General features: G+C 57.0%; 4 protein-coding genes across 13 annotated transcripts in view; 1 reads left to right on the top strand and 3 right to left on the bottom strand.

Annotated features, from left to right (window-relative positions):
* LOC115865209 (GTPase HRas-like) overlaps positions 1-2,250 on the bottom strand; it is a 51,344-nt gene extending 49,094 nt beyond the window's left edge. For all 4 annotated transcript variants that reach the window (XM_060297121.1, XM_060297120.1, XM_060297119.2 and 1 more), the window contains exons 1-2: positions 2,183-2,250; positions 57-247 (exon numbers count right to left, since the gene is read on the bottom strand). In XM_060297121.1, coding sequence (XP_060153104.1) covers positions 57-211 — 155 coding nt within the window. In that variant the 5' untranslated portion in view covers positions 212-247; positions 2,183-2,250. The remainder of the gene's footprint in view (positions 1-56; positions 248-2,182) is intronic.
* TIMM29 (translocase of inner mitochondrial membrane 29) lies at positions 108-3,430 on the bottom strand. Of its 2 annotated transcripts, XR_011377356.1 has the most exons (3): positions 3,281-3,430; positions 2,445-3,204; positions 108-247 (listed from the first exon to the last, which is right to left on the bottom strand). XR_011377356.1 is itself a non-coding variant. In XM_030879726.2 (2 exons), exons 1-2 carry the CDS (start codon positions 3,372-3,374, stop codon positions 2,516-2,518), a joined length of 783 nt encoding a protein of 260 aa, XP_030735586.1. In that variant the 5' UTR covers positions 3,375-3,430; the 3' UTR covers positions 2,393-2,515. The 2 variants fall into 2 exon arrangements, 1 of the variants encoding a protein (XP_030735586.1); XM_030879726.2 differs by lacking the exon at positions 108-247 and having other exon boundaries at positions 2,393-3,204.
* Positions 3,431-3,478: 48 nt separating this feature from the next.
* Positions 3,479-9,117, top strand: YIPF2 (Yip1 domain family member 2). Of its 6 annotated transcripts, none has more exons than XM_060297116.2 (9): positions 3,479-3,612; positions 3,768-3,828; positions 4,600-4,754; positions 4,843-4,923; positions 5,853-5,940; positions 7,203-7,319; positions 7,405-7,571; positions 7,649-7,831; positions 7,919-9,117. In XM_060297116.2, exons 2-9 carry the CDS (start codon positions 3,798-3,800, stop codon positions 8,030-8,032), a joined length of 936 nt encoding a protein of 311 aa, XP_060153099.1. In that variant the 5' UTR covers positions 3,479-3,612; positions 3,768-3,797; the 3' UTR covers positions 8,033-9,117. The 6 variants fall into 6 exon arrangements, with proteins under 6 accessions (XP_060153099.1, XP_060153101.1, XP_030735595.1 ...); XM_030879735.3 differs by having other exon boundaries at positions 3,541-3,828; positions 7,919-8,050; positions 8,130-9,117; XM_030879734.3 differs by having other exon boundaries at positions 3,543-3,828; positions 7,919-8,050; positions 8,147-9,117.
* The window catches only part of CARM1 (coactivator associated arginine methyltransferase 1), a 41,172-nt gene continuing 23,291 nt past the window's right edge, over positions 8,543-26,423 (bottom strand). Inside the window, exons 2-15 of the mRNA XM_060297114.1 lie at positions 25,165-25,290; positions 22,765-22,871; positions 21,713-21,817; positions 19,739-19,849; positions 18,490-18,667; positions 16,233-16,323; positions 15,970-16,051; positions 11,715-11,800; positions 11,434-11,523; positions 10,851-10,988; positions 10,671-10,760; positions 10,462-10,574; positions 10,231-10,308; positions 8,543-9,993 (exon numbers count right to left, since the gene is read on the bottom strand). Of these exons, the coding sequence (XP_060153097.1) occupies positions 9,620-9,993; positions 10,231-10,308; positions 10,462-10,574; positions 10,671-10,760; positions 10,851-10,988; positions 11,434-11,523; positions 11,715-11,800; positions 15,970-16,051; positions 16,233-16,323; positions 18,490-18,667; positions 19,739-19,849; positions 21,713-21,817; positions 22,765-22,871; positions 25,165-25,290 (1,769 nt within the window). The 3' untranslated portion in view covers positions 8,543-9,619. The remainder of the gene's footprint in view (positions 9,994-10,230; positions 10,309-10,461; positions 10,575-10,670; positions 10,761-10,850; positions 10,989-11,433; positions 11,524-11,714; positions 11,801-15,969; positions 16,052-16,232; positions 16,324-18,489; positions 18,668-19,738; positions 19,850-21,712; positions 21,818-22,764; positions 22,872-25,164; positions 25,291-26,423) is intronic.

A 26,423-nucleotide genomic window follows, 5' to 3' on the forward strand; every position in this document is an offset into this window, starting at 1 on the left:
ACCCGGGACACGCAGAGAGCGGACGGGAGGCCCCCGAGGGTTGCCGGGCAGCTCACCTGTACTGGTGGATGTCCTCGAAGGATCTGGCCCTTGAAGGACTTGGCGTCGTTGACGGCAAACAGAAGAAGCCCTCCCGGGTGCACGTGTACTGGGCCCGCATAGCGCTGTACTCCTCCCGGCCCACCGTGTCCAGCATGCCCAGCAGGCACATCTCCCCATCGATGACCACTTGCTTCCGGTGGGAGTCCTGGGGAGGACACTGCTTAGAGACAGCCGGCCCTCCAGGGCTGGGACCCTCCCTCGCTCCTCTCATGGCCCCCAGGACCAATGACAAGGAGACCCCTCCTGCAGTGTGGGTGGGAGACAAGCCCGTGTCAGGAGCTGGGCTGTGGACGGGAGCCGGGCCGGCTCACCTCTATGGTGGGAAAGTACTCATCCACAGAGTGGTTCTGGACGCGCTGGATGGTCAGGGCACTCTTCCCCACGCCTCTGGCACCCACCACCGTGAGCTCATACTCCGTCATCAGTCCTCAAGGGACCACAGCACAAGGCACTGCAGTGGTCTCCTGTCCCGCCCGCCAAGGAAGCCTCACGCACCACGGCCAGACCACGCAGGGCACACCCACTGAGTTCCCTGCGCCAGCATGCCCAGGCCTGGCCTGCCCTCTGTGCCCAGACAGGTAACAGGGGCCCCAGCCAGAAGGGTGGCCCAGACGCTCATCTGTGGCACCTCCAGCCCAGAGGTGGGGGGGGTGGTCCTACCTCCAGCTACACTTAATGACTGTGTGAGAGAAGCAGGGAGCCGGCCCCCCCAAACACAGGGCAGACAGCCGAGAGCATCTCCCAAGCAAGCACCTGAATTAGAAGCTGCTGGGTAGGCAAAAAGCCTGAACTGGAGGTGCCGCGGGCTGAGGATACCAGTGTCCCCACGAGAACAGGCCTTGCCACAGTGGAGGGCACAGCAGTGTGCCGGGACTGGCAAGTGGCAGCCGACAAGCAGCTGCAGCCACCCCCCACCTGGCATGCTGGTGCATCTGACAAGTATTCACTGAGCGCCTACTGCACGCCAGGTGCTGCTCCAGGCAGAGGGCGACAGGCAGACAGAAAGAATCCCTGCCCTGGCAGGATGGGGCTCTGCTCCAAGGAAAAGATCTACATAAAGGGGAAATAAAGGGAAACCCACGAGGCCCCAGTGCCAGAAGAAATTTGGAAAACATAAGGCAGGTGACGAGGTGGGCAGGCGGGGGCCAGAGCTCCAGGAAGCAGAAGGTGATCACAGGAAAAGACTCAAAGGAGGTGTGGCAACAGGGGACAGGTAAGAAAGGAAAAGGGCCTGGGGCCAACGCTCCTAGCTGGGGTGTCCCCATTCTGTGATACTTAAAGAAGGGGGTCCCTTGCAGGGTCAGTGGGCAGTGATTTTCTAAACTCCAGGCTCGCCTGGTGTGTGTCATGGCCATGCGGTGCCCGAGCTCTTCGCAGGGGTCCATGGGGCTCTGGCGGGTGGGAGGCCTGCCTTGCCCCATGGTCACGGGCGGGCCTCCTCTCGGGGGCACCCAGCACACTTGTGGGGTCCCGGAAGACAGGGCCAGAGACACACAGCCAGAGGGGCTGGCCTGGGTGAGGCAGAGCAGAGCACCTCTGCCCGTGTCTCACCTGCGCCCCCGCGTGCCTGGCGAGGACAGTAGGCACCTCGCCCGGCCCGGCTCCTGCAGCCCCTGAGGACATCTAGAGGCCAACTCCTGGACTGGCCTGGAAAGCTGAAGTGATTCAAGCTACTTAAGTATGAAAAGAAAAAGAGAGAACTGGAAAACGTTCCTGTTATAGCCAAGCATCCTTTTGTTCTGAGAGAGAAGCGAACCCAGGCTCCCGGCTCTGTGGGCCTCCGTTTACTGAGCACTTCCCGGGGCAGCCCTGCGGGGCTGCAGGTGAAGCTGGGGAGCTGTGCTCCCTTCCCAGGGGCAGGCAGGAAGGGTGTGGAGTCAGAGCTGCAATCCTCCCCACTCAGCCCCACTGCACACCGCGAGGGCCTGCTAGGTACCAAGTGCATTCTGGTGGTCTCTGATTTTGCTAACACCCCGAGCAGATTGTGCTCCCGTTTACAGAAAAAGAATCTGAGGTGTGGAGAGGGCACTTGACCTATCCCAGGTCAGTCTCAAAGTTCTTAGTAGAACTTGGGAGTTACCTAACACCTGTGATATCTCAGGCTGTGAAGCCCAGTGAAAAAAGGCTTATTTCAGTCTAATGCTCCTTGCTAACTCTGGCAGTGCTGAACATGACATGGCACGCCGCTCTGCTCTCCCCAACTCCTAGACCAAGGAGGCTCTGAATTAGCGTCAGCTCACAAGCAACAGGTGAGAGGGAGGCCCCCGATTTTGTGAAAACGCAGGGAGAGAACAGTGCAAATAATTTATTTCCGTCACTCCGCGTTTGAGGCTCACTCGCACCAACTGCACAATCCCGGGCCAACAGTCTGCCGGGGCTCAGAGCCCGATCGGGACCCAGGCTGGTCTGGGTTTCATCTCGCGACTTCCGACGGCACCAGCGGGTCGGCCTGGCTCAGGGCGAGCTGGTCCTTCTTCTCCTTCTGCAAGACCTGCTCCTCCCACAGCGCCTGGTCCACCTGATCGTCGGTGAGCACCACGGGCTTGAACTTCTCGTCGAAGAGCCGCTCGTTGGCCTCCGAGTGCAGCTGGTGGGGCCCGACGACGCGCAGATGTGCCGGCAGGTGCAGAAACTCGTCGTCGTTGATGTCGCAGTCGCGCATCCGGGTCCCCAGCACCCACCAGCGGCCCACGAAGCCCACATCCAGGATCCGGTCCGGGAAGTCGACCCAGCGGGGCTGCAGGTAGCGGCAGCGGGCCTGGTAGAGGCTGGCCTGGGCGTCGAAGGGCGCCTCGTACACCAGCGAGCAGAGACCCAGGCTCACGTGGCGCAGGCAGCCGCGACCCCGCAGCCAGAGCAGCCGTTGCACGAACGCCTCCGAGTCGCGGTTGCGCGTGGCGGGCGCCAGCAACAAGAGGGTCCCCGACGCGTCGAGCAGCGCCTCCTCAAAGGCCGCCTCGCTCGGCGCGAGGGCGCAGCAGGCCGCCGCACCACCCAGCAGCCCCACGTACACGGCCGCCCGCACGGGTCGGGCCCTCGCCGCCGCCGCCGCATCCCCGCAGGCCTCAGCGTAGTCCCGGAGCAGCGCGCGGGCCCAGGCGCCTGAGGGGAGAGAAGCGCGGTGAGGGCGGTGCGGCCGCTGCGGCCGCCCACCCCGCCGCCTCCCGCCGCTACTCACCCAACCGTGCCCACACGCCGGGCTTTGCGGCCGCAGTGTCACCAGTCTCTGCACGGCTTCGGGGCCAAAATCTCTTCCGAACGGCCGCCGCCATTGTCTTCCGGCTTTGCGTCCGTACTCCGAAGAGAAACGCCAGGTAGGCGAAGCAGAAGGCCCGGGGAGTCTCTTCTGCGCAAGCGTCAACACTGCCGGAAGTGGATTCCCATCGGAAGAGGGTAGAATACGGACCGACGCCGGATGTTCCTGTCACATCGGAGTACGGTCGTCTGTGGCTGGCAGGCGGGTTGCGCAGGCGCAGAGAGCCGGGGCCCCGCCGGTTGAGGTAGCCGAAGGTGAGGGGGCTGTGGGTGCACCTGTGGGGCAGGAGCGGCGAGTTCACGCCCCGGTGGGTGCGGTTAGCCGCCAGACCGGGCTCGGGGCTGAGGCTAGCCTCCAGGAGGGGCCCCGAGAGAGGTCGGGGGCGGGCCTGATTGGCCTCTGTCCTCAGAGCGGGATGCGGTGACGGCCCTGAGCGACCATGGCAGCGGCAGACGAGCTGGCCTTCCACGGTGAGTGCATCCGCGACCGGGCCCGACTCCTGCCCCCTCCGCTGGCCTGAACCTCCCATCCAGGTTCCAGCTCAGATCTAACCCGAACCCCAGTCAGCTGTGAACCCCGGCCCAGGCATGAAACCCATCCCTAACTCGAATCCCGCTCCCGCCCTAAACTCAGGCCTCAAACCCGAGCCTCTACCTCATTCCAGGATCAGCCCTCAATTGCGGGCCCATGTTAGAAGGGAGAGGACACACCTCTTTCCCACTCACCAGAGTTGAGGAAGACGTGCCCTGAGTTGGGGGTGAACACCCAGGTGGTTACGGTTAGCGTTGGCCCCTAGATGAGCAGTGGGCAAAACCAAATTGTTTTGTTTGCTTTTGATAAATTTATTTATTTATTTAGTTTTGGCTGTGTTGGGTCTTCGTTGCTGTGCGCGGGCTTTCTCTAGCTGCGGCGAGCGGGGGCTACTCTTCGCTGCAGGGCGCAGGCTTCTCATTGCGGTGGCTTCTCTTGTTGCAGAGCACGGGCTCTAGGCACGTGGGCTTCGGTAGTTGTGGCGCATGGGCTCAGTAGTTGTGGCTCGCGGGCTCTAGAGCGCAGGCTCAGTAGTTGTGGCGCACAGGCATAGTTGCTCCGCGGCATATGGGATCTTCCCAGACCAGGGATCGAACCCATGTCCCCTGTATTGTCAGGCGGATTCTTAACCACTGCACCACCAGGGAAGCCCCGAAACTAAATTGTCTTGACTCCCAAATATGCCTGTGTCCCGTATGCCTTCTTGACAGAGTTCGAGGAAGCTACTAATCTGCTGGCCCAGACCCCAAATGAGGCCACCACCAGAGGTGATCAGCTAGTTCCTCAGCAGCACGTGGCTGTGGCCATGGACTCAGGTGGCAGCTACGGAGCTGAGGACGAGGTGGAGGAGAGTGACAAGACCGCGGTGAGTCCCATAAGTCCCCGTGCCCTGCCCCTTGTCCCAGCCACCCACCCCTGCCACCCCTCAAGTGCTGAAAGCCTGCACTGTGCAGCTCCTACAGGAGAAGAAGCAGCAGCCTGGTTTCTGGACCTTTAGCTACTATCAGAGCTTCTTTGACGTGGACACCTCACAGGTCAGGCCGGGAAAGCTGGTGGGATGGGACTTGGAGTCACGCTTGGGGTTCAGCCACTAGTCACTGAGCACTTCTTGTGCACCAGGCCCTGGGCAAGTGCTGGCAATATGCACCTGGGAGAACAAGAGCTCCTACCCAGGCTGGTAGGTGTGACTGTGTGTGCTGCAAGGACGTGGCATGACCAGGACTCTTGGGAACATGGGGGACACAAGTGATATGGTGGGTTAGGGAAGGGCCCACTGGAGGAGGTGAGGAATTTGCTGAGACTTAGAGGAGAAGGCAGACCTAGCCAGGAAGAGTGGAGGGAAGCATAAGTATGTTCCAGGCACAGGGAACGGCACATGCGGAGGACCAAAGGTGAGAGAAGGCACACACTACTGCAGAGGCTACCTGTCACTCAGGCTGGACAGTGAGGTGGGGGACTGGCGGAGAGAAGCCAGATCACCAAGGGCCTCATGAGCTACGTTAAGGAGTCTGGGTTTTATCCTAAGGGTGCTGGGGAGTCATGGAAGGGTTTAGAGCAGGAGACGCTTGAGTAGCATGGAACATGGATCGGAGGCCCCAGGCCAGGGTGGGAGATGGTAATAAACCAGGGCTGCGGAGTAGGTAACACGTTGGGAGAGATGGGGGAAGGAGAACGCCCAGGACTAGGACTTGTTGACGACTGTTAATGGGGAGGGGGGAGAGAGCCAAAAGGGGAGTCCAGGGCAGCCAAGCTGGAGGCAGAGGAAGCAAAGAAGAAGATGGCAGGCCCTGAAGCGTCCTTCAGAGTGGTGGGACACTGGGATATTGAGCGGGGGCTGCCCGGGGAAGGGGCGGGCTCCAGGCCATAGGAAGACAGGAGCCCCTGAGGAGCTTGACCCCTTTCCTCCTGGGTGGTGAAGAGCCCCAGGCGGGCTTCCATCCTAGGCCCCGGCCTTGCTCCCCAGGTCCTGGACCGGATCAAAGGCTCGCTGCTGCCCCGGCCCGGCCACAACTTTGTACGGCACCATCTGCGGAATCGGCCAGACCTGTATGGTGAGTGAGGTTGTGCATTCAGTTCATTTGATTATTCATTGGGCAAATGTGGACTGAGTGCCAGGCCCCAGTATACAGCTGAGAACAAAGCAGAATCACTCACGGAGAGCGTGAAACTTACACTCTGTTCAGGGAGATAGAGCCAAATGAGGCTGCAGAGGGCGTTGGGGCTAGGGAGAGAAGCACAGGGTTTAGAGGATGGGAACTGTGATTTCACACGGGTTGGTCAGGGAAGACCCCTCTGAGGAGGGTGAGAGAATGAGCCTGGTTGGTGTCAGGGCGGGGTGTGGGGAGACCCCGGGGAAGAACATTACAGAAGTGGGATGTGGTGGAAACAGGCCTGCACTGCAGGGCAGCACTGTCATTGGACTGGAGTGAGCTGCCAGGAGGCCACAGAGGTGACAGGACAGATCACACAGGCCTCCTATGCTGTGGTGAGAAGGGATCTTAGTTAAGTGTCCTTAGGTGCTCTGGGCCCGGGGCGGGGGCAGGGTGGGGGGAGGGCAGAAGCTGGGAGACCAGGGAGGAGGCGACTGCTGAGGTCCAGCGCGGGATGATGGGCCTGGCCTGGGGTGGAGAGCGCCGGGTGTTGGATTCTGGCACACGTCAAAGATGAAGCCAACACGTCAGATGTGGGGTGGAAGGAGAGGAGATAAGGAGGCTCCAGAGTTTTTGGCTGGACTACCAGAAAGCGGGAGTTGCTATTTACTGATGCGGAAAGGCGTGCGACTCGGGGGGAAAGGGTGAGTGTGGTGGGGTGGAGTGGGAACGTTGAATAGGAGCTGCAGGTTCAGGGCAGATGCCCAGACTTGAGACATTTGGGGGTCGTCGGCACAGAGGTGGCATAAGGCCCTGAGGCTGAACGAGATCATACAAGGGGTGAATGAATGCAGAGAAGAGGTTTGAAGACTGGGCCCCAGGCCAGCTCCCCGCTGTTAAAGAGCTGAGGGAGTCAAAAAGGTTGAGGAGCTGCCAGTGAGATGAGACAAAAGCAAAAACGTAAAGTCCTGGGAACCACATGGAGAGTGTTTCCAGAAGGAGGGCGTCAGCTATGTCAAAGGCCATCGATGAGTGCTGGGCGCCAGCACTGGATTCAGCTGCCAGTTTGTTGCTGGTGTGACGCCGGGTCGATGAGTCGGGTCGATGGGGGGGCGGAGGGGGTGGAGGCAGCCCGGAGCTTGGGAAGAGGCTGGGACAAGATGGGACGAGTCACCTGTCCTGGGAGGTCCCACCCTGGGACCCTGAGCATGCCCCGCCCGCAGGCCCCTTCTGGATCTGTGCCACACTGGCCTTTGTCTTGGCCGTCACCGGCAACCTGACCCTGGTACTGGCCCAGAGGAGGGACCCCTCCATCCACTACAGCCCCCAGTTCCACAAAGGTAAGTGAAGTGGGCAAGGCCTGGTACCGGGCGGGGGGGGGAGGCGGTGCCGTGGCCCAGGGGCGATTACCTGCCTTGCCCGCAGTGACCGTGGCCGGCACCGCCATCTACTGCTACGCGTGGCTCGTGCCGCTGGCGCTGTGGGGCTTCCTGCAGTGGCGCAAGGGTGTCCGGGAGCGCATGGGGCCTTACACCTTCCTGGAGACGGTGTGCGTCTATGGCTACTCCCTCTTTGTCTTCATCCCCACTGTGGTGAGTGGCGCTCAGGGACGGGTGGGCCCCGGGCACCACGGGGACAACCTGGTAGCAGCTGCCTGTGTCGTCCCCAGGTCCTGTGGCTCATCCCTGTCCCATGGCTGCAGTGGCTCTCCGGGGCCCTGGCCCTGGCCCTGTCAGCCGCGGGCCTGGTGTTCACCCTCTGGCCCGTTGTCCGTGAGGACACCCGGTGGGCGGCTGTGCTGCTGCTCTCCGTGGTGGTGCTGCTCCACGCCCTCCTGGCCACGGGCTGTAAGGTACCGGGCTGGGGTGGGCACAGGCTGGGCCTGGGGTAGGGGTTGGCTTGCTGGCTCTGATGCTGACCCAGGCTTCTCTCGGTTCAGTTTTACTTCTTCCAGCCGCTACCTCTGGAGCCCGCAGCACCTCCCCACCAGGCCACATCTCAGCCCCCAACCGTACTACTGTCACCGCCCCCACCAAGGTCCGCAGCAGCCTAGGAAGACTGGAGCCCGCAGGTGAGGAACTGTTTCCAGCTGTGGCTGAGGGGGTCTCCGGCCCCCATCCCAAGGTTAGAAGTCATGGGGCCACTCCTAGGAGTTTCTCTCTTTCAGGCCCAACATAAGGGGGTGCCTCTGCCTGCCCTGCCCCCCAGACGGTGACTGAAGGCTCCCCTGAGACCTCGAGATGATTTTGCTACTTTCCAGACTTTTCTTACAAAGCAAACACTTTTATTTTCTATGCAAAGGTGATTCAAAGAATTTATATAAAGGCGGGAGAGGGGCAGAACAGGGAGCTTCCAGGGCAGCCATTGCCCCACAGGCCACCTGCCAGGATGGGCGGGCAGCACAGGGGGCCACCCCAGCCACGGCTGTGCCTGCTCTTCCTGGGGGGCCCAGTTAGTGGGCCTTGGGCCTAGCCTGAGCTCCACCACATCCGAGTTTTGGGGTGTTAGAAACGGGGAGCAGAAGTAGAAGAAAATTGCCTGTGCTGAAACATACATTTCCTTGTTTATTAGGTTTTTTTTTTCTTTTCTTTTTTTTGGAGAGGTCCCTGCAAGGCCCCTTCCCAGGCTGGGGAGGGGCCAAAATGCCATCATAGTAGTAGGGACTGGAGCATCTACAAATACTGAAGGGGATACACAGGCCTAACGTTAGCTACAAGGAAAAAGGATGCCTTCCACGACAGACCCTTGAGGTTTCTGTGTCTGCTCAAGCGGCTGACAGTGACCCTTCCCCCCAGGGCCCACGAGGCCACCTGTTCTAGCTCTTGGTGTGGGTGTGGGACCTGCAGGGGCTCAGGGACAGGACAGCAGCAAGTGGCAGGGGCCGAGGACGGAGGGCCTTCCCGACAGCCGGGTGGGTTGTACATTCAAGTGTGAGGTGAACCCTTTGGTGGGAGGGGGCCGAGGGGCTCCAGAGGCCCGGCCCCGCCCCATCCTGAAGACTCGGCAGGGCTGCCCCTCGCCACTGAGCCTCTGAGTCGGGGAGAGGGGCTGCTGGCTCGGCCCGGCCGGCCTGATGTCTCGGAGGGTCTGTGGATTGACACTGGTTCTTTTCGTAAAAAAATAAAATTAAAAAAAGCAGCATGTCACGCCCATTGTGACCAAGGCCTGGTAGTTGAAGGGGAGGCCCCGCCTGGCCAGGACTGCCTTCCCACTGGAGACAGGCAGGGGGCAGGCCTGAGGGGCCGGGGGATGGCAGGGGGTAGGGGGGGCGCGGGCGGCAGCTGCTCCCCTCCCTCCCTGCCAGGCCTGCAGCTGTCAGGCCCGGACACACCTGTTACAGAAGATTTCAAACCCAGGTCAGGGTGGAGAGGGCAGGAGCGGGTAACAGGGCTCCCACGACACGATCGTGTGTAAAATATGGCAGCGACACGCGCTCAGGGCCAAGATGTGGGCGGGCAGCGGGCTGGGGGCGGCGGCAACATCGTGTAAAAAAGTGTTCAAGTTCCCATAGCAAAGAGGGCTGTGAGCGGGTGTTTGGGCTTCTCCGGTACAAGGGTGAGAGCCACCCGGGTGGAGGGGGGGTGGGCAGGGTCTTCATTTGGTTTCCTGGTGCTGTCAGTCCGTTCCACTCCGGAGGGCCCTAGCTCCCGTAGTGCATGGTGTTGGTTGGGATGGACATGGGCGAGGCCATTGATATGGCGGGGCCGCCCATGGTGAACTGGCTGTTGACCGCGTAGTGGGCGCTGGAGCTGCCGCCGCTGCTGCCCTGGGCACCGGAGGACCCTGTGGGGCGGGGTGTGGGCACTGAGGAGCCAGCTCTGCCCCCTCGCCCGCCCAGACCCACGGCAGAGTCAGAGAGAGAGAGCGCAGGCGAGAGGGCAGGCGGGCGCCCGGCGGTGGGCACCCTCACACCCGCGGGACCCTGCTCCCCCCGCCCACCATTACCTTGGACAATCCCCGTGCTCATTATGGAGCCCATCCGGGAGTGGGTGTGATTGACAATCCCCGTGTTGGCTGCGCAGCAAGAGGAAGGAAGGAAGGAAAGGAGATGGCGTCACCGCCCCCAGCCCGCCCGGCCCACGTGCCTGGCGTAGTGGGTGCTCACACTCGGATGTGGGGAGTGTGGGCGCGGTGCTGGCAGAGCGAGGCAGAGAGGAACGGCGCGGGGGACCTCAGCCCCCGGGAAGAAGAAAAGGGGGTGAGGCCGAAGGCCTGAGCTCGCCCCAGCGCGCCCACCCCCCATGCGCTCACCTAAAGGAATCAGGTTGTTGTGCCCCACGCTGGAGCCGCCGGCGATAACACTGCTCAGGTCGTAGGCGGTCGGCATCCCTGTGCCGGGGAGGGACATGTCAGGGGCGGGGGACAGTGTCCTGGGCAGGGATTCGAGGGGCCAGAACTGCCAGCGTTTACTCAGGAAGCACCGGCAGGTGTGTCCAGGAAGTGACACTGGCACCTGCCCCACCCACACATGGGCCTGCTCACCAGCCACGGCCATCCCACTGCTGAGGTTGTAGGTGCTGCCGGTGTTCCACATGTTCTCCGAAGGGGACGTGTAGTGGGAGCCAGGCGGCGGGGAGGGCGTCGTGCCTGTGTATCTGTGGCAGAGACGGACCGGTCGACAGGGCTGAGGGGCTGCAGGCGAGGAGGGGCACGCCCCCTCCCACCACGTGCAGGCCAAGGGCCCATCCTACCTGAAGAAGGGGTTTTTCAGATCCAGGAGGTTACTGGATTTGGAGCCTGTCTGGTCTACCTGGGCCACAATACTGATGTCGTAGCTCTGTCTGTAGAGAAGGCAGGAGGGGCCGGCCATGAGCCGGCTGCATGGATGGACTGGAGCCCTGCCTCCCCTAGCCCTGGCCAGCAGCTCACACCTTTTGTTGGCAATAAGCAGACATGTCCCTGAGAGCGTGTCCCCGGCCTTGGCGAACAGTGGTGACTGGAACAGGCACCGGACCTGGTACCAGTGGGTCAGGGGCTCCGTCGGGGCCGTGGACAGCCACACGGTCATTCTGCCAAGCAGGAAGAGGCATGCGTTTGCCCGGGCTGCAGCCCCCACCTTGTGCACCCTGAGCTCTCCCCAGGCATCTGTGCCCTGCCACCCAGGGGTCCCCTGGGGCCCTGGAGCCGAGACAGGTTGGCTGTCCAGGAAGTTAACACACAGCCCCACAGCTATGGGGCACCCACTCACCCTGACATACATGCCAAGAGACACAGTCAGGTCCCGTGAGTAACAGTCACTCAGAACAGGGTAGACACCCACCCCACCACAACAGCCTACTGCTTGAAGGCCAGCGCCTGCTGCCTTTGGAAGAAACAGTGGAACCCAGAGGAGTCGGGTCCTGCCCTCGCAGCCCCCAGTTCATCATCTGAGCCAGCCAGGCCTGGGCTTCCCAACTGCAGGCAAGTCCCTGGGGCCAGGAGCAGGGGCCACCTGCTCTGCCCTGTTACACTCACATGGAGCCAATGAAAGCGACGTCAAACCAGAAGGCCAGACCGTGAACCAGCCCGGAATGCAGCATGTGGAATTTGAATGGGATTTCTATCCTGAAAGGCAAAGGGCAGTGATTGCTGGGGAAGCTAGCTGAACAGGGGCTGCCAAGAGAGAAGAGGGGTACTCAGGTGTTGAGTCTCTGCCCGCCTGCCCTGGGGAGGAGAATTCTGCCTGAGGGAGCCGGCTGCGGCCTTGACCTCCAGCAGGAGCCAGACCCAGGAGGACAGGGCATGGGTGCCAGTACCTGTGCAAATCTCCTTCTTTGGCTTCTAAGAAGTTCACCGTGTACTTGACAGACTTGGCCATGAGGATCCGGATGTCAAATGTGTCCTGGGAGAGATCAGAGGTGTGACCTGACTTCAGGCACGGGGTGAAGTCCTGAGTCTGGCCACGGCGCCTAGGCCACTCAGCTAAAACCAGTTTGCCCTTCTCAGACATGCTAGGGGGAGGGGGAATTAGTACAACACAATGGAAGGAAATTAGGTGACAGCTCGCAAAATGACAACCATTCATCTGCATTAAAGACGTGGCAGTTCCACTTCTGGGATTTTAACCTACGGATCTACGTGCACGTGTACAAACTTACACATGGAGTTACAGATTGCCTATAGCAGCGACACGCTGGAAACCATCTAATGAAACAAGTAATGGCCCAACAATAAAAGATTATGTACATGAAAAAGAATGAAGAGGCTGTTTATGATGGGGAAAGATCTCTAAGGTAAACTGTTAAACAACTTCACAAAAAAAAGAAAAAGAAAAAGAGAACTGTGCACTGACGTCCACTCCCAGCCATGACGGAGATTTCTTATCAGACTAACACTGCTGCCAAGAACTATACGAACTGAATAAAAAACAAAGGAAAAAAACCCCAGTTGTCTGAAATCACTGGAGAGCGACCACGGCAGCTACAGCTTTGGGGCCAAGATCCTAGAGAGAGGAGAGATGCTTTTCGGCCTGTGCCTTTCCCCTTGGGACGGGGCCTTTCAGCAGCCTCCCTGGGTGGGGAAAGCAAAATGGGGGTTCGGGATTACCAAGGCAGCTAGCACTCAAGGGGCCAAGATGCTAAAGAAAACGGAAATGTGGAAATTTGAGGTGGACAGTCTGCCCGTGATTTCACTTCGTGGCATTTGCCAATTCCTGAGCTACATGTGGGATGGGGGTAGGGAAATCAAGCAGAAAGCTACTTCTATGAGATTAAAAAGCTAATGAAAGGTTCAGCACCATGTTGGTGCTCGGAGTATGGAACAAGGGGCCCTGTGAACCACCAGGCTCACCGAGACCATGAAGACTATGCCCTAAAGCAGCGGTTCTCAAAATGAGGTCCCTTCCAGAGCACCCTCAAGGTCAAAACTATTTTCACCATATAACACTGTTTTCTGCCCTTTTCATTCATTCACTCACCTGTGATACCACAACAGATTGAATGCAGAAGCAGAATCCAACTGTCTTCTGCTAAGCCAGCCATTAAAAAGATTTGCAAATTTAAAATGTCGCTAATTCTTGCTGGAAAGTTTTGCAATATAGTTTTCTTTTTAAAAATGCTATTTATGTTAACACGTAATGGGTTTTTATTGTTATCCTTAAATTAACTAATGTGTATTTTTAAATTTCTTGGGTTTAGTTTTCAATGTCAATAGATATTGACGGTACATCAATCAATACAATGCACACAAAACTTCTTTGGGATCCTACATTTTTGAGAATGTAAAAGGGTCCTGAGACGAAAATGTTTGAGAACTGCTGCCTTACAGGGAAACCGGGCGATATGCCAGTTAAGCAGAGTCTGAAAAGCAACCTCCAAATGTCTTAAATGCCTCATAGGACCAAGGTAATCTGTCATTATGGCTTCTTGCCTGAACAAAAACGAATCCTTGGATAGAAAAACATCATCCAGAGCCTCTATAATTTTTCATTCTGGCATTCAATGACCAGGCATACCAAGAGACAGAACCAAAGTACCAAAAACCAGAAGAAAAAACAGAAATACACTTACCACTTATCCAGATACTAAAAGTGATCAGAGACTTAGAATTAACATGTTTAAGGAAAAAAGGTGAACAAATTTCACAGAGAACTGAAATAATAAAAAAAAAAATAAGCAAAATGAAACTCTAGAACTGAAATTTTAGAAAACCATGGGGGAGGAGGAGTTGGATGGGCAGTCAAAAGGAACTACAAACTTCTAGTTATAAGTACTAGGGATGGAATGTACACCATGATAAATATAATTACCTCTGCTGTACGTTATACATGCAAGTTGTTAGGAGAGTAAATCCTAAAAGTTCTCATCACACACAAAATTTTTTTTTCCAAAAACAAAAAAAAAAATTCAGATTAGACATAGTGATGAGAGGATTGGAACTGGGAGATGGATAAGGAGAAAACATGAAAATTATGCAATTGGGATAGAAAAGTGTAAGTATAGAAAAGAGTATAAGAATCATCTGAGAAATGGTGAAAAGGTCTAATGTATACATAATCAGAGTTCCAAAAGAAGAAAGAGAATGGGACAGAGGTAGTGTTTAAAGAGATGCTGGGCTTCCCTGGTGGCGCAGCGGTTGAGAGTCCTCCTGCCAATGCAGGGGACATGGGTTCGAGCCCTGGTCTGGGAGGATCCCACATGCCACGGAGCAACTAAGCCCGTGTGCCACAACTACTGAGCCCGCGAGCCACAACTACTGAAACCCCGTGCACCTAGAGTCCGTGGTCTGCAACGAGAGAAGCCAGCACACCGCAATGAAGAGTAGCCCCCGCTCACTGCAACTACAGAACGCCTGCACGCAGCAACAAAGATCCAACGCAGCCAAAAATAAATAAATTAATTAAATTAATTTAAAAAAAAAAAAAGAGATGCTGCCCTAGAGTCTCCCAAAACTAGTGAAAGACAATCAAGAGGGGGATAAATAATATATACCTTATTAAAACAAAAGAAAGCAAGAAAAGAGTTAAAAAGAAACAACAGGATAAATAGAAAAATAGTAAAATGATAGATTTATAGCCATAAAGAGCTGTAATCACATTAAATACAAATGGTCTAAATATTCTAATTAAAAGACAAAAACCTGTCAATCTGGTTAAAAAACAAAACCCAAATATATGATATTTACATGAGGTAAACCTTAAGTAATAGGTTATAAGAAGGCTGAAAGAAGAAGGATGAAAAGTATGTATCCTATAAAGATTAACCAAAGAAAGCCTGAGTAGCTAAACTATTGTCAGAAAAAAATAGACTGTAAGGACTTCCATGGTGGTACGGTGGTTAAGAATCTGCCTGCCAGCGCAGCAAACACGGGTTCGAGCCCTGGGCTGGGAAGATCCCACATGCCGCAGAGCAACTAAGCCCGTGCGCCACAACTACTGAGCCCGTGCGCTCTAGAGCCCGTGCTCTGCAACAAGAGAAGCCACCACAGTGAGAAGCCCGCACACCGCAACGAAGAGTAGTCCCCGCTCGCTGCAACTAGAGAAAGCCCGCACACGGCAACAAAGACCCAATGCAGCCATAAATAAATAAATAAATAAACTAAAAAAAAAAAAAAGACTGTAAGGTAAGAAGTACTACTAGAGATAAGAAAAGACACTTGTTATAGTGACAAAAGGATCAATCCAACAGGAAGATATAAAAATAATCCTAAACCTGAATGCACCTAATAACAGTAATGTCAAAAAAAATAAGGCAAAAACTATCAGAACTAAATGGAAAAATAAATCTACAATCAGTAGTAGATAGGAGAAGCAGACCAAAAAAAAAACAGTAGAGAGAGAGAAGACTTGACCAACATGATTAACCAATGTGACCGAACTGATATTAATATAACAATGTACACAACAAGTGATTGGTATACAGTTTTCTCAAGTACAGAGGGAACATAAACCAAGAGAGACCACATACTGGGCATAAAGCAGCTCTCAACAAATTTCAAAGGACCAAAATCATACAGTGTATATCCTCTGAACACAGACAAACTAAGGCAGAACAATATGTTGATTATGCTATACTTTGAAAGGAGAAAAGGTTAAATATATGTATATTTGTATACGCACATTTAGATATAAGACTTCTAGAAAAACACACAACAAAGACTGTTTGCCTATAGGAAAAAGAACTGTGGCTGGAGATGGACGTAGGGAGGCTTTCCACTTTTATACTTCTTTGATTTTTGAACCATGGGTCTATACATCAGTTCAAAAATCTCAATAATTAAAATCAATCAAATAAAATCAGTTCACCAAGGATCAATTCATCTAATGACAGTAAACACGTTACTGCGTGCTTACTATGCGCTAAGCACTCTACATGCATTGCTACTTAACTCCCAACATCCCTGTGTGAGAGCTCCGTGCAGGGGCAGAAGCTCAGAGAGCAACGGTGGCCTGCCTAGTGCTGCACAGCTTGCATAAGGCCTTACAGGAAAGCCCATGCCCCTCTCCTGTCCCCCCAGAGGAGGGCCATGCCCAGTGCTACTGTGGTAGTGAGTGCCCTGGGTGCCCCCACTCACCACCACAGGCTGCCGGAAATACTCGTCCACCGCAGCACCTCGAAGAGCTGACAGGTCCACTCCGTGGAAGGATGGCTGATACCTGCAGAAAGCCCCCGCCCCCCATGGCAAGGTCACCAGCAGCAGGACACAGTTGGGGCAGCCTGCCTTCTCTCCCAGCTGGCCCTCATCCAGCCCAAGTCTTTTAGGTCCTACTGAGGATAAGGAATAAGAGAAAGGTGGGGCCATCCCTGAGAAGGCAGGACACCCAGGGGCACACTCACCAGAAGTTGGCCTTGGTGAACTGCTCCATGTAGAGCTGTTCATCCGTGAAGGGTGCGAGGTGGACATCACCAATGGTGGGGAACATGTTTCCTGGGAGTGGGGGCAGGGAGGGGTACTGGCGTCAGGGTGGGACATTCAGCAGGACCTGGCAGAGCCTCCAAAGGGCCCCAGGACCCCAGCTCTGGGCCTTCCCAGCCTCTCACTCATCATTCACTCATTCATGCACTCAGGCAATGAAGAGATACTGAGCACCTACTCTGCCAGCGGCCACTGAATACTTGACGTACACCTCCTCACTAAACCTGTACAGCTAGCCAGGGAGGCAGGGGGGCCTGGCCTCAAGTCCCATTACAAGGGCTGGGAGACAGGAAAGCACCTGCCAGAGCCTCAGGGGTAAGTAAGCAGTGTCTGGGGTGTGGCCAGGCCTCCAGGGGCCCTGCTCCGTCAGCCAGACCGTGTCTCTTGGAAAGGCGTGCAGCAGGGAAGGCAAAGGAAAGTGCTGTGGACCGAGCAAGGGTGAGCCCCAGGCTATGGCATCATGGGCCCCAGCTGAATCCCCACCGCAGGACTGCCCAGGCTCTGGCAGGCAGGGTGGACCACTTGCATGGCCTGAAATGAGAGGGGGACTCAAGGAACAGACAGATGAGTCAGAGCCAGTGGCAAGGAGAGCCAGGGCTCAGGAGGCCCCGCCTACTTCTAGAGTCTAGGGCCCCAAGTCACCTGGCCTCCAGATGTGGGCCTCCCTCCCTCCTCTTATTCCAGGGAAGAGTACCTGAGGTGCTGGAAATCTGCCTTCTCAAGCCTTCCTTCAGCTGTAGCCACTGGGGTGGGGAAGGGAGGGGCTCACTGGCCCGGAGGCCACAAGCCAGGCCCCCTGCCCAGGAGGAGCCCATCAGCCCCCCAGAGCATCATGGAAAAGCACCCCCAGCCCTGAAGGCACCTAAAACTGTGCAGCTGCGGGGAGGGTTCCCTTAATCCCCCAAAAGAGCTTCCTGAGATGGAATGAAGCCACACTCATGCAGGCTGAAGGGGAAGAGGTTAGCCCCAGGCCTCATCCCGGACAGGCTGCTTGACCAGTGGGATGAGTATGCAGCTGCCCACTGAAGCCTGACTCCTGTCTGTCCTTCCGTCCCATAAGGAGGAGTCCACATCCTGCTAGGGCTGCTGCTCCCCACCCCCCCCGACTCCCACCCTCCCCAGTTCCCCCCCACCCCACCCCCGGCTAGCTTGGCCCATCAACAGGGCAGAGCATGAGAGCAGGTCTAGGACAAGCCTTGGGGCAGCCTGGCTTCCCACACACCTGGATCGCAGGACAGAGCTGTGGGGAATGGCAGCCACCTCCTACCTCCCACCTCTCGGAGTGGAGCCTGAAGCAGGTCCTTCCCCACAGACCAACTCCTCCCCTGCCCTCCATGGGGCCGCAAGTGCACGGACCTCCCGTGCTCTGCCCTGGCGGGGGTCGTCTTATACCACACGCGCACACACACACAGCCCCTTTCCTGTACAGAACTACTCAGAACGTGCCCAGAACTGAGCAGAGAAACGGACACATTGGCAGATGTTCACGGCCACGCACAGACCAGACCATCAGTGACACAGATGAGCAGGTGTCAACAGTGACCCAATGACCCCAGAGCACAGACAGGCAGGTAGTGACACAGACAGGAGACCACAGCCATCAGCTGCCCCCCAACACACAACCCCCATTCCCACTCTCTCTCTCTTACACACACACACACACACACACACACACACACACACACACACACAACCCCACCCCATGGTGATGAGTGCAGGAGTCTGTCAGGCTGAGGGCAGGGTCTACAACGCTAGGAATGAAGACGACAGGGCAGTTCCTCGGGGAAGGTGCCGGCCACAGAACATGTCCTGCTCCGACCACAGCCCAGCCAGACACTGTCCCCCATGGGCCATGAGATGCCAGAGGCAGCCCAGTGGCTCTCCGCGGGCCTGAGGGAAGCTCCTCCGTACCCTGACCGAGCAGACCGGGCAAGTGGACACGTGGCCTCGTTTGGGGCCCAGCCAGCTGAGATCAGGTCTGGGTAGGGAGCGGGGGTGAAGGCCCAGATGCCCTCTGTACCCCAGGCCGCCAGCTCAGGCCAGTGGGGAGCTGAACCACACCCGTGCTGACTAAGCGGCAGCCAGGGGCTCTCTGAAGGGGCCCCAGGTGCGCACCCCTGGCCTCGGGCCCAGGGAACGCCCACCCAGGCAGTGGCCCGCACCAGCAGGGACACTCACCCCCAGGCCTCAGGTACTTCTTGGCATGGAGGTAGCTCTCGAGCATGCGCTCGTTGAAGAGCATGTAGCCCATGGGCTCCGAGATGATGATGTCCACCTGCTCGGGGAGTGAGACCTCCTCCACCTTCCCGGGGATGACCACGATGCGGTCCGTGAGGTTGTTACTTTTCACCAAGACCTGAGGGCGGGCGAGCCACAGGGGTCATGGGGGTCCTCGCGGGGGAGGGCCTCCGTCCACACTCGGCCACCAGATTCCCCTCTGCCTCCCTGTCAGGTCGCCCCTCCTGCAGCTCCGCAGCCTCCTGATGTCACCTTGGGGACGAGGACAAGTAGGCCTTGCTACAGCCGCCAAAGCTAAAGCTGGACACACCTTCCGACCCAGCGATTCCAATGCTAGGAATCTGCCCTACAGACGTGACCTCACACGGAGAGGGGACACGTGTACAGGGGATGCGGTGCAGCGTTCGTGCTACGGACTGAGAAGCAGCCTCAGTGTCAGTTACAGCCTGTGTCTCCACACACAATGGTTCGTCCAGGCAGAGGGATGCTCTGCAGCCACTAGAAGGAGTGAGGAAGCTCTTTACACGATGACACAGACGTATCGTAAAGAGAGCAGAGCCAGGTGCAGGACGGTGGCGTGTACATTCGTGTGGGAGCTGGCGGGTGGAGAAGCCCATGGGGGCTCATGGAGCGGCTCCGGGGAGCTTCTGCATACGTCTCTCTCCCTCCAGTGGGGGGGATCTAGGTGGTTGGGAGCCAGAGGTCAGGGAGGGAAGCATCCTCACTGTTTACCTTTGTAGCTTTTAGGTTTTCAACTTTGTGAATGAGGGCTTCAGTGCCAAAAAAGCATCAACTGACAAAATGAAATCCTGTTGTCATCCACCTCTCAGGTGGGGCTCAGAGAGGTGGGGGGCTTGCCCCAGGCCGAGATCCCACCCTGGTCTGTGTGACTGCACAGTCCACCCCTGAAGCACCAGTCCATCAAGCTCCTGAAGGCCCCAAATCACCCCTGAACCCGGTGGGCCGCCATCCATCACGGAAGGGAGACTACCTCAGGCCCAGCAAGCCCCTCCCCCCGAAACCACTCAGTTTCGGGGACAAGAGACCAAAGTAGAGAATGATATTCCCAGGCTCCCCTGGACCCGGGGGTCAGGTCTCCTGGGGGCTCCCAGCAGGGCTGGCTTCCCCAGGCTGGAGCAGGCACAGAGCTGGGGCACGGAGACAGGTTGGGACCCTGAGGGCCACGGACCTCGGCGTGCTGGGCCATGGTGCTGGCTTCCACCGCGTAGATCTTCCTCGCTCCAGCCTGGGCGGCGAAGAACGACAGGATCCCAGAGCCGCAGCCGACGTCAAGAACAATCTGAGGGAGGAGGGGGCAGTGAGGACAAATTAGTGGTAAAGTGACGTGATCGTAAAGATGTGCGTGTCACGGGGCGCTCCCTCCCCGCAGACCCACCCACGGAGCACGCTCTCCGGCCTGCGGCCTGCTTCCCCTCTACACCAACAGCTGCCCACGAGGGTGCTTTCTGAGAGCCACAGGAGCCTGCAGTTTGGATCCGAAGGTGGTAGAGTGGGACTTCTGAGGACAGCTAGGATGTTAAGACCAGTACACACTCTCAGACCCGATTCAAGAAGGAATGGGCTGTCTATGCAGCACGTGGGAATGAGTGCTCACTGGGTAAGGACACCTCTGAGCCCCGCAGCAGAACCACTGAGACGCAGGGCTGACTGGCTAGGGCCACGCGGCCAGCAGGAGGAGGGCAGCCTCCCACCCCAGGCCCCACAGGGCAACCCCGCAACCTGGGAAGAGCCCCGGGGAAAGCTCCCACTCGGGTGCCCTCTCCAGGGCTGCTGGGCCCCAGAGCACAGGCTCTGGGAGGAGTCCCGGCTAGTGTGTGGTAGACTGTCCCACAGTCTGGATTCGTCTGACTGCTTCCGCACACAAGCGGAATCAGGATAAACATTTCTGGTGCGCACGCGCTAAAGGAGACCTGCTCTGGGCGCAGTGGTGGGGCACAGGGCGAGCGCCCAGCAGGGGGGCTGGTGCTGTCGGGTGGGAGGGCCTCGGGTGCCTCTCAGAGCTCTGGATGAACTAGGAAATGGATCTGCGTCCTGGGAGAGCTGGAAGAGGCCGTGCTGAAGGGACACGGGCTTCCCGGGCCCCAAACACTGCCCCAGTGCTGCCCACGCCAGCCGCCAGGGCATAGGGATGGCCGCTGTGTCGAGGATGACTCCTCCCCAGCCTGTGGGGCTCAGGCCCTGGGACCGGGAGGCTCAGTCACCTGAGGGGATTCTCAGCAATGCTGGGGGAGTGTATCACCAAGGCGCCGGATGACATAGATCCACGTGGATCATGTGGAGAGTCCCCTAGATATGTCGAGAAAACCACAAGCTTTCATGTGGTTAAAAGGGAAAAACAAACTCTAGGCCGTGAGAAGAGAACAGAATAAAATTTCACCTCCGAATATATATACTCTAGTCTCTTTTTAATCACGAGTATATAGTTGATCCTTGAACAATGCGGGAGTCGGGGACGACGCGAACCCCACCACCCAGTAGAAAATCTGAGTATAACCATACGGTTGGCCCGCCATATCTACGGGTCTGCAGCCGCAGATTCAACCAACTGTGGACCGTGTAGCACAGTTGCTCCTATCTATCGAAAACAGTCTGCATATAAGTGGACCAGTGCAGTTCAAACCCATGCTGTTCAAGGGTCAACTGCTCACTACTTGGTAACAGTAAAAAGATTTAAATATATTTTAAATATATTTAGGGAAGTGACTTCACCTAGGGAAGTGACTAGATTACACTACCTCCACGTAACTTAACAGTACATGCCACGACACAACATTAAGTGGGGGAAAAGTATTTTGCAGGAAGCGAATGTAGAATAGTCCTATTTTGTATATCTGTATTTTAAAAAGACTATAACCCTAAAATATATATGCTGGTATACGCATGGGGAAAATTTTGGAAGAAGAGAGCTTTACTGTTGGCAGTGGTCATTCTGGAGGGAAATGACAGAGGCCTTTCACGCCCATCTGATACACACTGGGCTTCTACAAAAAGTAGATTTTGCTTTTGCAATCTGAAAAAATTAAAGATAAAATCAATGAACAAAGGGGGGAAAAAAATAGAGGCTACTGAGCCAGTGAGGTGGGCACGGAGCCTGAGGGAGAGGGAGGAAGGCAGCAGGGTGGATGCAGCCGGCCCCGCTCACCTTGTCCTTGAAGTCCGTGTGGTTCTGCAGGATTGCGCGCTGGTAGGTGCCTGTCCGCACGTAGTCCTGCATCATGTTCTGCTGCTGGGACAGGTAGCCATAAAACTGGAACAGAGACATGCCAATGGCACAGGGCACGCAGCAGACAGACGGCGGAGGCCCTGGCCGACGCTGTGACAGAGGAGGGTCCACTTCGGGCAGAGATCTCCCTGGGGAGGCCACACCCCCTTTGCTGGCCTGGACTCCCTGGCTACCTGCTCCGGTAGAGGGAGCTGGAAGCTAGAGGCAGCCCCCAGGAGGACACCACCACCGTCACTGTGGCCAAAGGACACAGTTGATTGATACCTGGTCCTGGAAGCCACCCAGGAGAACTCAGGATATGCCACACGCAGGGTTCTGGGATCAAGGGCCACCTGCCCCATCTTAGGGGCCCCAAAGAAGTGGAGGAGTGGATCAAACAGAACCCTAGAACTCAGAGCGCCAGGCAGGTGAGGTGCTGTGGGGTCTCTTTGTAAGACAACAGGCGATCGGGAGGCAGCGTGGCACCTGGGCAGGGGCACAGGCTTTGGCATCAGGCAGACCTGGCTTCCCATCTTGGCTCTGTTGCATAATAGCTGTGTGACTTGGAGCAAGTCACTTAACCTCTCTGAGCCTCAGTTTTCTCATCTGTAAAATGGGGACAACAATAGTACTTACCTCCTAGAGTTGTTGGGAGGGTTCAAGTACTTCCGTACGTGTCAAAGCGCTGGGGCCAGTGGCTGGCATGCCCTACGTGTTCAGGACATTGTAACTATGCTATCATTACTCAAAATGCCTGTGGACCTGAGCTTCACCTGCACTCAAATCTTTCCAGCAACCCTCGTAGGCAGGCACTGGCATCTCTGTTTCACAGATGAGGAAACTGAGGCCCAGCAAGCGGAGGAAACCTGCCCAAGGTTACTCAGCGAGTAAGGGGCAGAGCCAGGACATGAACCCGGGTGGGCCTGCCCTGTGCCGCATGGCCTCTGGGGGCCACCGGGGGCAGCAGCCTGGCCCAGGCAGTATGTACCCACCTGGAAATACTGCACAGCAGAGGACTCCTCCGTGCGCTCACTGAACACCGACCGCTCCAGGGTGTGGCCCCGGCAGGTTTTCAGGATGTTATAGAAGGAACAGAAATCTGGAAGGGGGAAGCCGGCTCAGGGGTGGCGGGCTCTGCCTAGGCGTGCACCCCGACTTTTCTACCTTGAGCACGAGTGATCTGAAACCGCCTCCCCAACACACACATACACACAAATGTTGAAGTTGAAGGAAAAGAAGAAGGGCAGCCAAGCCTGCCCTTGGTGACTGGCACGGGAGAAGGCAGGTGTGAGGGGCGAGCGTGCTCCACGCGGCTGGCGCTGCTTCGCCAGAGGGCAGCTTGGCCAAAGCCTTCAAAGGATGACCCGGGCATCAAGTCTCTGGGACTCACCCCAGCAGACACCCGCGGGTCCACCCACAGCTCACGGCAGTGTCTGTGGGTGGCAAGTGGACACAGGGACACCACCCCAGTGTCCGGTCAGAGGGGACTGGATGGACCCCAGTGGACACTGAGAAGCACATGACAGAACCAGTCAGCAGGGGTCTGCAGGACCAGGTGTTACGTGGCAAATGAACTATGTTTATGAACACAGACCACTAAATTGCATCAAGAAAAAGAAGCAAACAAAATCATGAAGACAGATAGGATGGTGGGGGCCAGGGGCTGGAGGGGAGGGGGTAGGGGAGGGGAAGTTAGTGTTTAATGGGAACAGAGTTTCAGTTTAGAAAGATGAAAATGGGCGATGGAGATGCGTGGAGATGGTTGCACAACAACGTGAATGTGCTTTAATACCTCTGGAACCTGGACACTTGAAAATGGTTGATGGTAAATTTTACGTTAGGCGTATTTTAACACAATTAACTAAAAGACAGGACTTCCCTGGTGGCGCAGTAGTTAAGAATCCGCCTGCCAATGCAGGGGACACAGGTTCGATCCGTGATCTGGGAAGATCCCACGTGTCGTGGAGCAACTAAGCCCATGCGCCACACCTACTGAGCCTGCGTGCCACAACTACTGAGTCCTCACGCCACAACTACTGAGCCCGCACACCTAGAGCCCGTGCTCTGCAACAAGAGAAGCCACCGCAATGAGAAGCCCGCGCACCTCAACGAAGAGCAGCCCCTGCACACCACAACTACAGAAAGCCCACGTGAAGCAATGAAGACCCAATGCAGCCAAAAATAAATTAAAAAAAAACACCTAAAAGACAATATCTTAAAAATATACAGTTTGGGAAGATAAAACAGTTCTGGAGCTGGATGGTGGGGATGGTTGCACAATGTGCACAATGAATATACTTAATACCACTTAATACCACTGAAATGTACACTCAGAAAGGGTTATTAACATGGTAGAATTGTTGCTATGTATACTTGACCATAATTTAAGAAACTGATAGGATTGAAAGGAAAAAAATCAGAATATAACTATCCATGAAGCAGAAAAAGACTAGGCGGATCTAAAACATCAACTCTTAATGACAACCCTGGTGGTGTTTCTGTAACTTATTTTTTTAAACATTGAATTGGGATTGATTTTGGATAAAAAAGGAAATGGAATGTGGAGCTCTGGCAGGAGGTGGTCAGCCACCTGGCTGCTTTCTCCCAGCCCGGCCTTCTCTCAGCTCTGAAGCCAGGCCACCTGAGGGCGGGTAGTCCTGAGGGTCTGGGCTGGGGGAGCCTCCTCTCTCCAACGGGGGCACTGAGACAAGTAAGAGGGCTCTGGGGAAGCTGGGGGCAGCCGTGGGCAGGCGGCCTCTCCATCCTGGGCTCTCCTGCCCCAGCCCCTGCGCCGACCACCAGGCCCACTGACTTCGGCTCTGCAGGGACCAAGCCCGGTTGCTGGACCCTTTGAGGGGTCTCCAGCCCAGGGCGGCTCACCACCTCCACTGCTGACCCCCACCCAGAGCCACCAGCAGCACTCGCCTGGGGCTCCGCAAGCCCTGCTCATGTGTCCCCCAGATGGGTCTGCTTAGAACCCTCCAGAGTCTCCTCTGCGCTCGGAACAAAGCCTCTGCCAACCTCAGGACCTTGTCTCACCCCATCCACTGCTGCGGGAGGGCTGGGCCCCTGACCCCCATGTGACCGGCTCCTCCAAGAGGCCTGGGGTGTGGGCAGGTCAGGACAGGCCTCTCAGAGGAGGGGACATATAAGCAGAGCCCAGAAGGACCCAAAGGAGCCGGCGAGGCCTGGGGCAGAGTCCAGGCAGCGAGCACGTACTCTTACCGTGGACATATTTCTACTTGGGAATATTTCTGATGTTGGTGGGGCATTCGCTGGGTCAGATGAATGGGCTTTACCCGGGCTCCAGGCCCCCCGCCCGCCACGGCTGAGAGCCTAAGCCCCCTGGCTCTGGGCGCTTCGTGTGCTGCTGGGACAGAAGGGAGACGTACCGCTGGGCGTGGCGAACTGGATGAGGACGCTGTTGCAGCCCAGGGTGATGATGAAGGACTGCTTGCCCACACGGCTGCACTCCGTCTCCCGGGACACCGAGCACTTGAACACACAGACGTCTTCATCTGCGAGAGGAGGGAGGCGGGCGTGAGCCGCCAGGTCCTGGGGCCACCTTCCCCCCCCTCACGGCACCCCAGATTCTTCCAGGGTGCCACAACACCCGCCCCACAAGCGCTGCCATGTGCCCTGCCTGCCCAGCCTACGCTGAGGACGAGGCGCTGGCTGGTCAGCATCCCCAGCGGGGACACAGGATGCAGGCTGTCCAGCAGGAGAGGACAGGTGTCCACAGGGCAACCGGGGCTGAGGGGAGGGGACGGGGAGTTGCAAGGCACTGGGGGGCCCAGGGGGCACGTTCCCTCACGGAGCACCTGCTGGTGCCAGCCCCATGTCACTCCTGGGCACTGAGGTGGGAAGACACAGGGGAGAGAAGGCCAAGCCCGGCAGGGTCAGAGGGTCACGGGAACCCAGCGGGCAGCCCAGGCCCAGCTGAGGGAGTCGGACCTTCAGCCACCAGCCCCTCCGTGTCACATGGGGGCGTCGTCGGCCTTCAGAGCTGAGCAGGGGTGGGCGGGGGTCAAGAAAGAAATGCCAGTGGCGCCTCTGCTTCCTCCCGCTGAGCCCCTTCCTTCTTGCAGGTACTGTGAGTGTGGCCACAGGACCCAGACGGCCTGTGTTCACGCCCCACCTACTCCACTTAGTGTGTCACCAGAGCAGGTCTGAGTCCTCAGTTTTCTCATCTGTCAAGCGGGACTAACGGTGGGGCAGGGGTCAGGCCCAACACACGCATACAGGAAGCACTGCATCCCCGCACCCGCCACTACTACTGTTACTAGTCATTCACTCAACAAGCATGGGGCACCCCACCTCAGCCGAACCGTGAGACACGGCATCACCAGGAGACAAACCGACCCGAAGCTGTCGCCCTGACGTGGGGCAGCGGGACAGACACCCTGGTCCCATCACGAGGGGACAACAGACAGTGCCAGATCACACGGCAGTCTGCAAGACAACCTCCCTGGTTGCCTCAAAACGGCCAAAGTCAGGAAAGGCAAAAATTGCTGGGAAGTATTCCAGAGTGAAGGAGGCTAAAGAGACGTGACCATCAGATGCCAGGTGTGGTCCTGGACTGCAGCCTAATGAACACTGTTCAACAGCTACAAAGGCCAAGTGGGGAAATGTGTGGGCTGCAGGAGCCATA

Source organism: Globicephala melas, chromosome 3, assembly GCF_963455315.2.
Source record: "Globicephala melas chromosome 3, mGloMel1.2, whole genome shotgun sequence".
NCBI classification, from domain to species: Eukaryota; Metazoa; Chordata; class Mammalia; order Artiodactyla; family Delphinidae; genus Globicephala; species Globicephala melas.

What these genes read in the sequence shown, in the direction of transcription:
- YIPF2 (XM_060297116.2), top strand. Translation starts at nt 3,798, where the DNA reads ATGGCAGCGGCAGACGAGCTGGCCTTCCACG. An exon ending in CAGCCCCCAGTTCCACAAAG is followed by an intron (nt 7,320 to 7,404) that starts GTAAGTGAAGTG and finishes CCTTGCCCGCAG; the next exon opens with TGACCGTGGCCGGCACCGCC. An exon ending in TTGTCTTCATCCCCACTGTG is followed by an intron (nt 7,572 to 7,648) that starts GTGAGTGGCGCT and finishes TGTCGTCCCCAG; the next exon opens with GTCCTGTGGCTCATCCCTGT.
- TIMM29 (XM_030879726.2), bottom strand. Translation starts at nt 3,374, where the DNA reads ATGGCGGCGGCCGTTCGGAAGAGATTTTGGCCCCGAAGCCGTGCAGAG. An exon ending in CGGCGTGTGGGCACGGTTGG is followed by an intron (nt 3,205 to 3,280) that starts GTGAGTAGCGGC and finishes CTCTCCCCTCAG; the next exon opens with GCGCCTGGGCCCGCGCGCTG.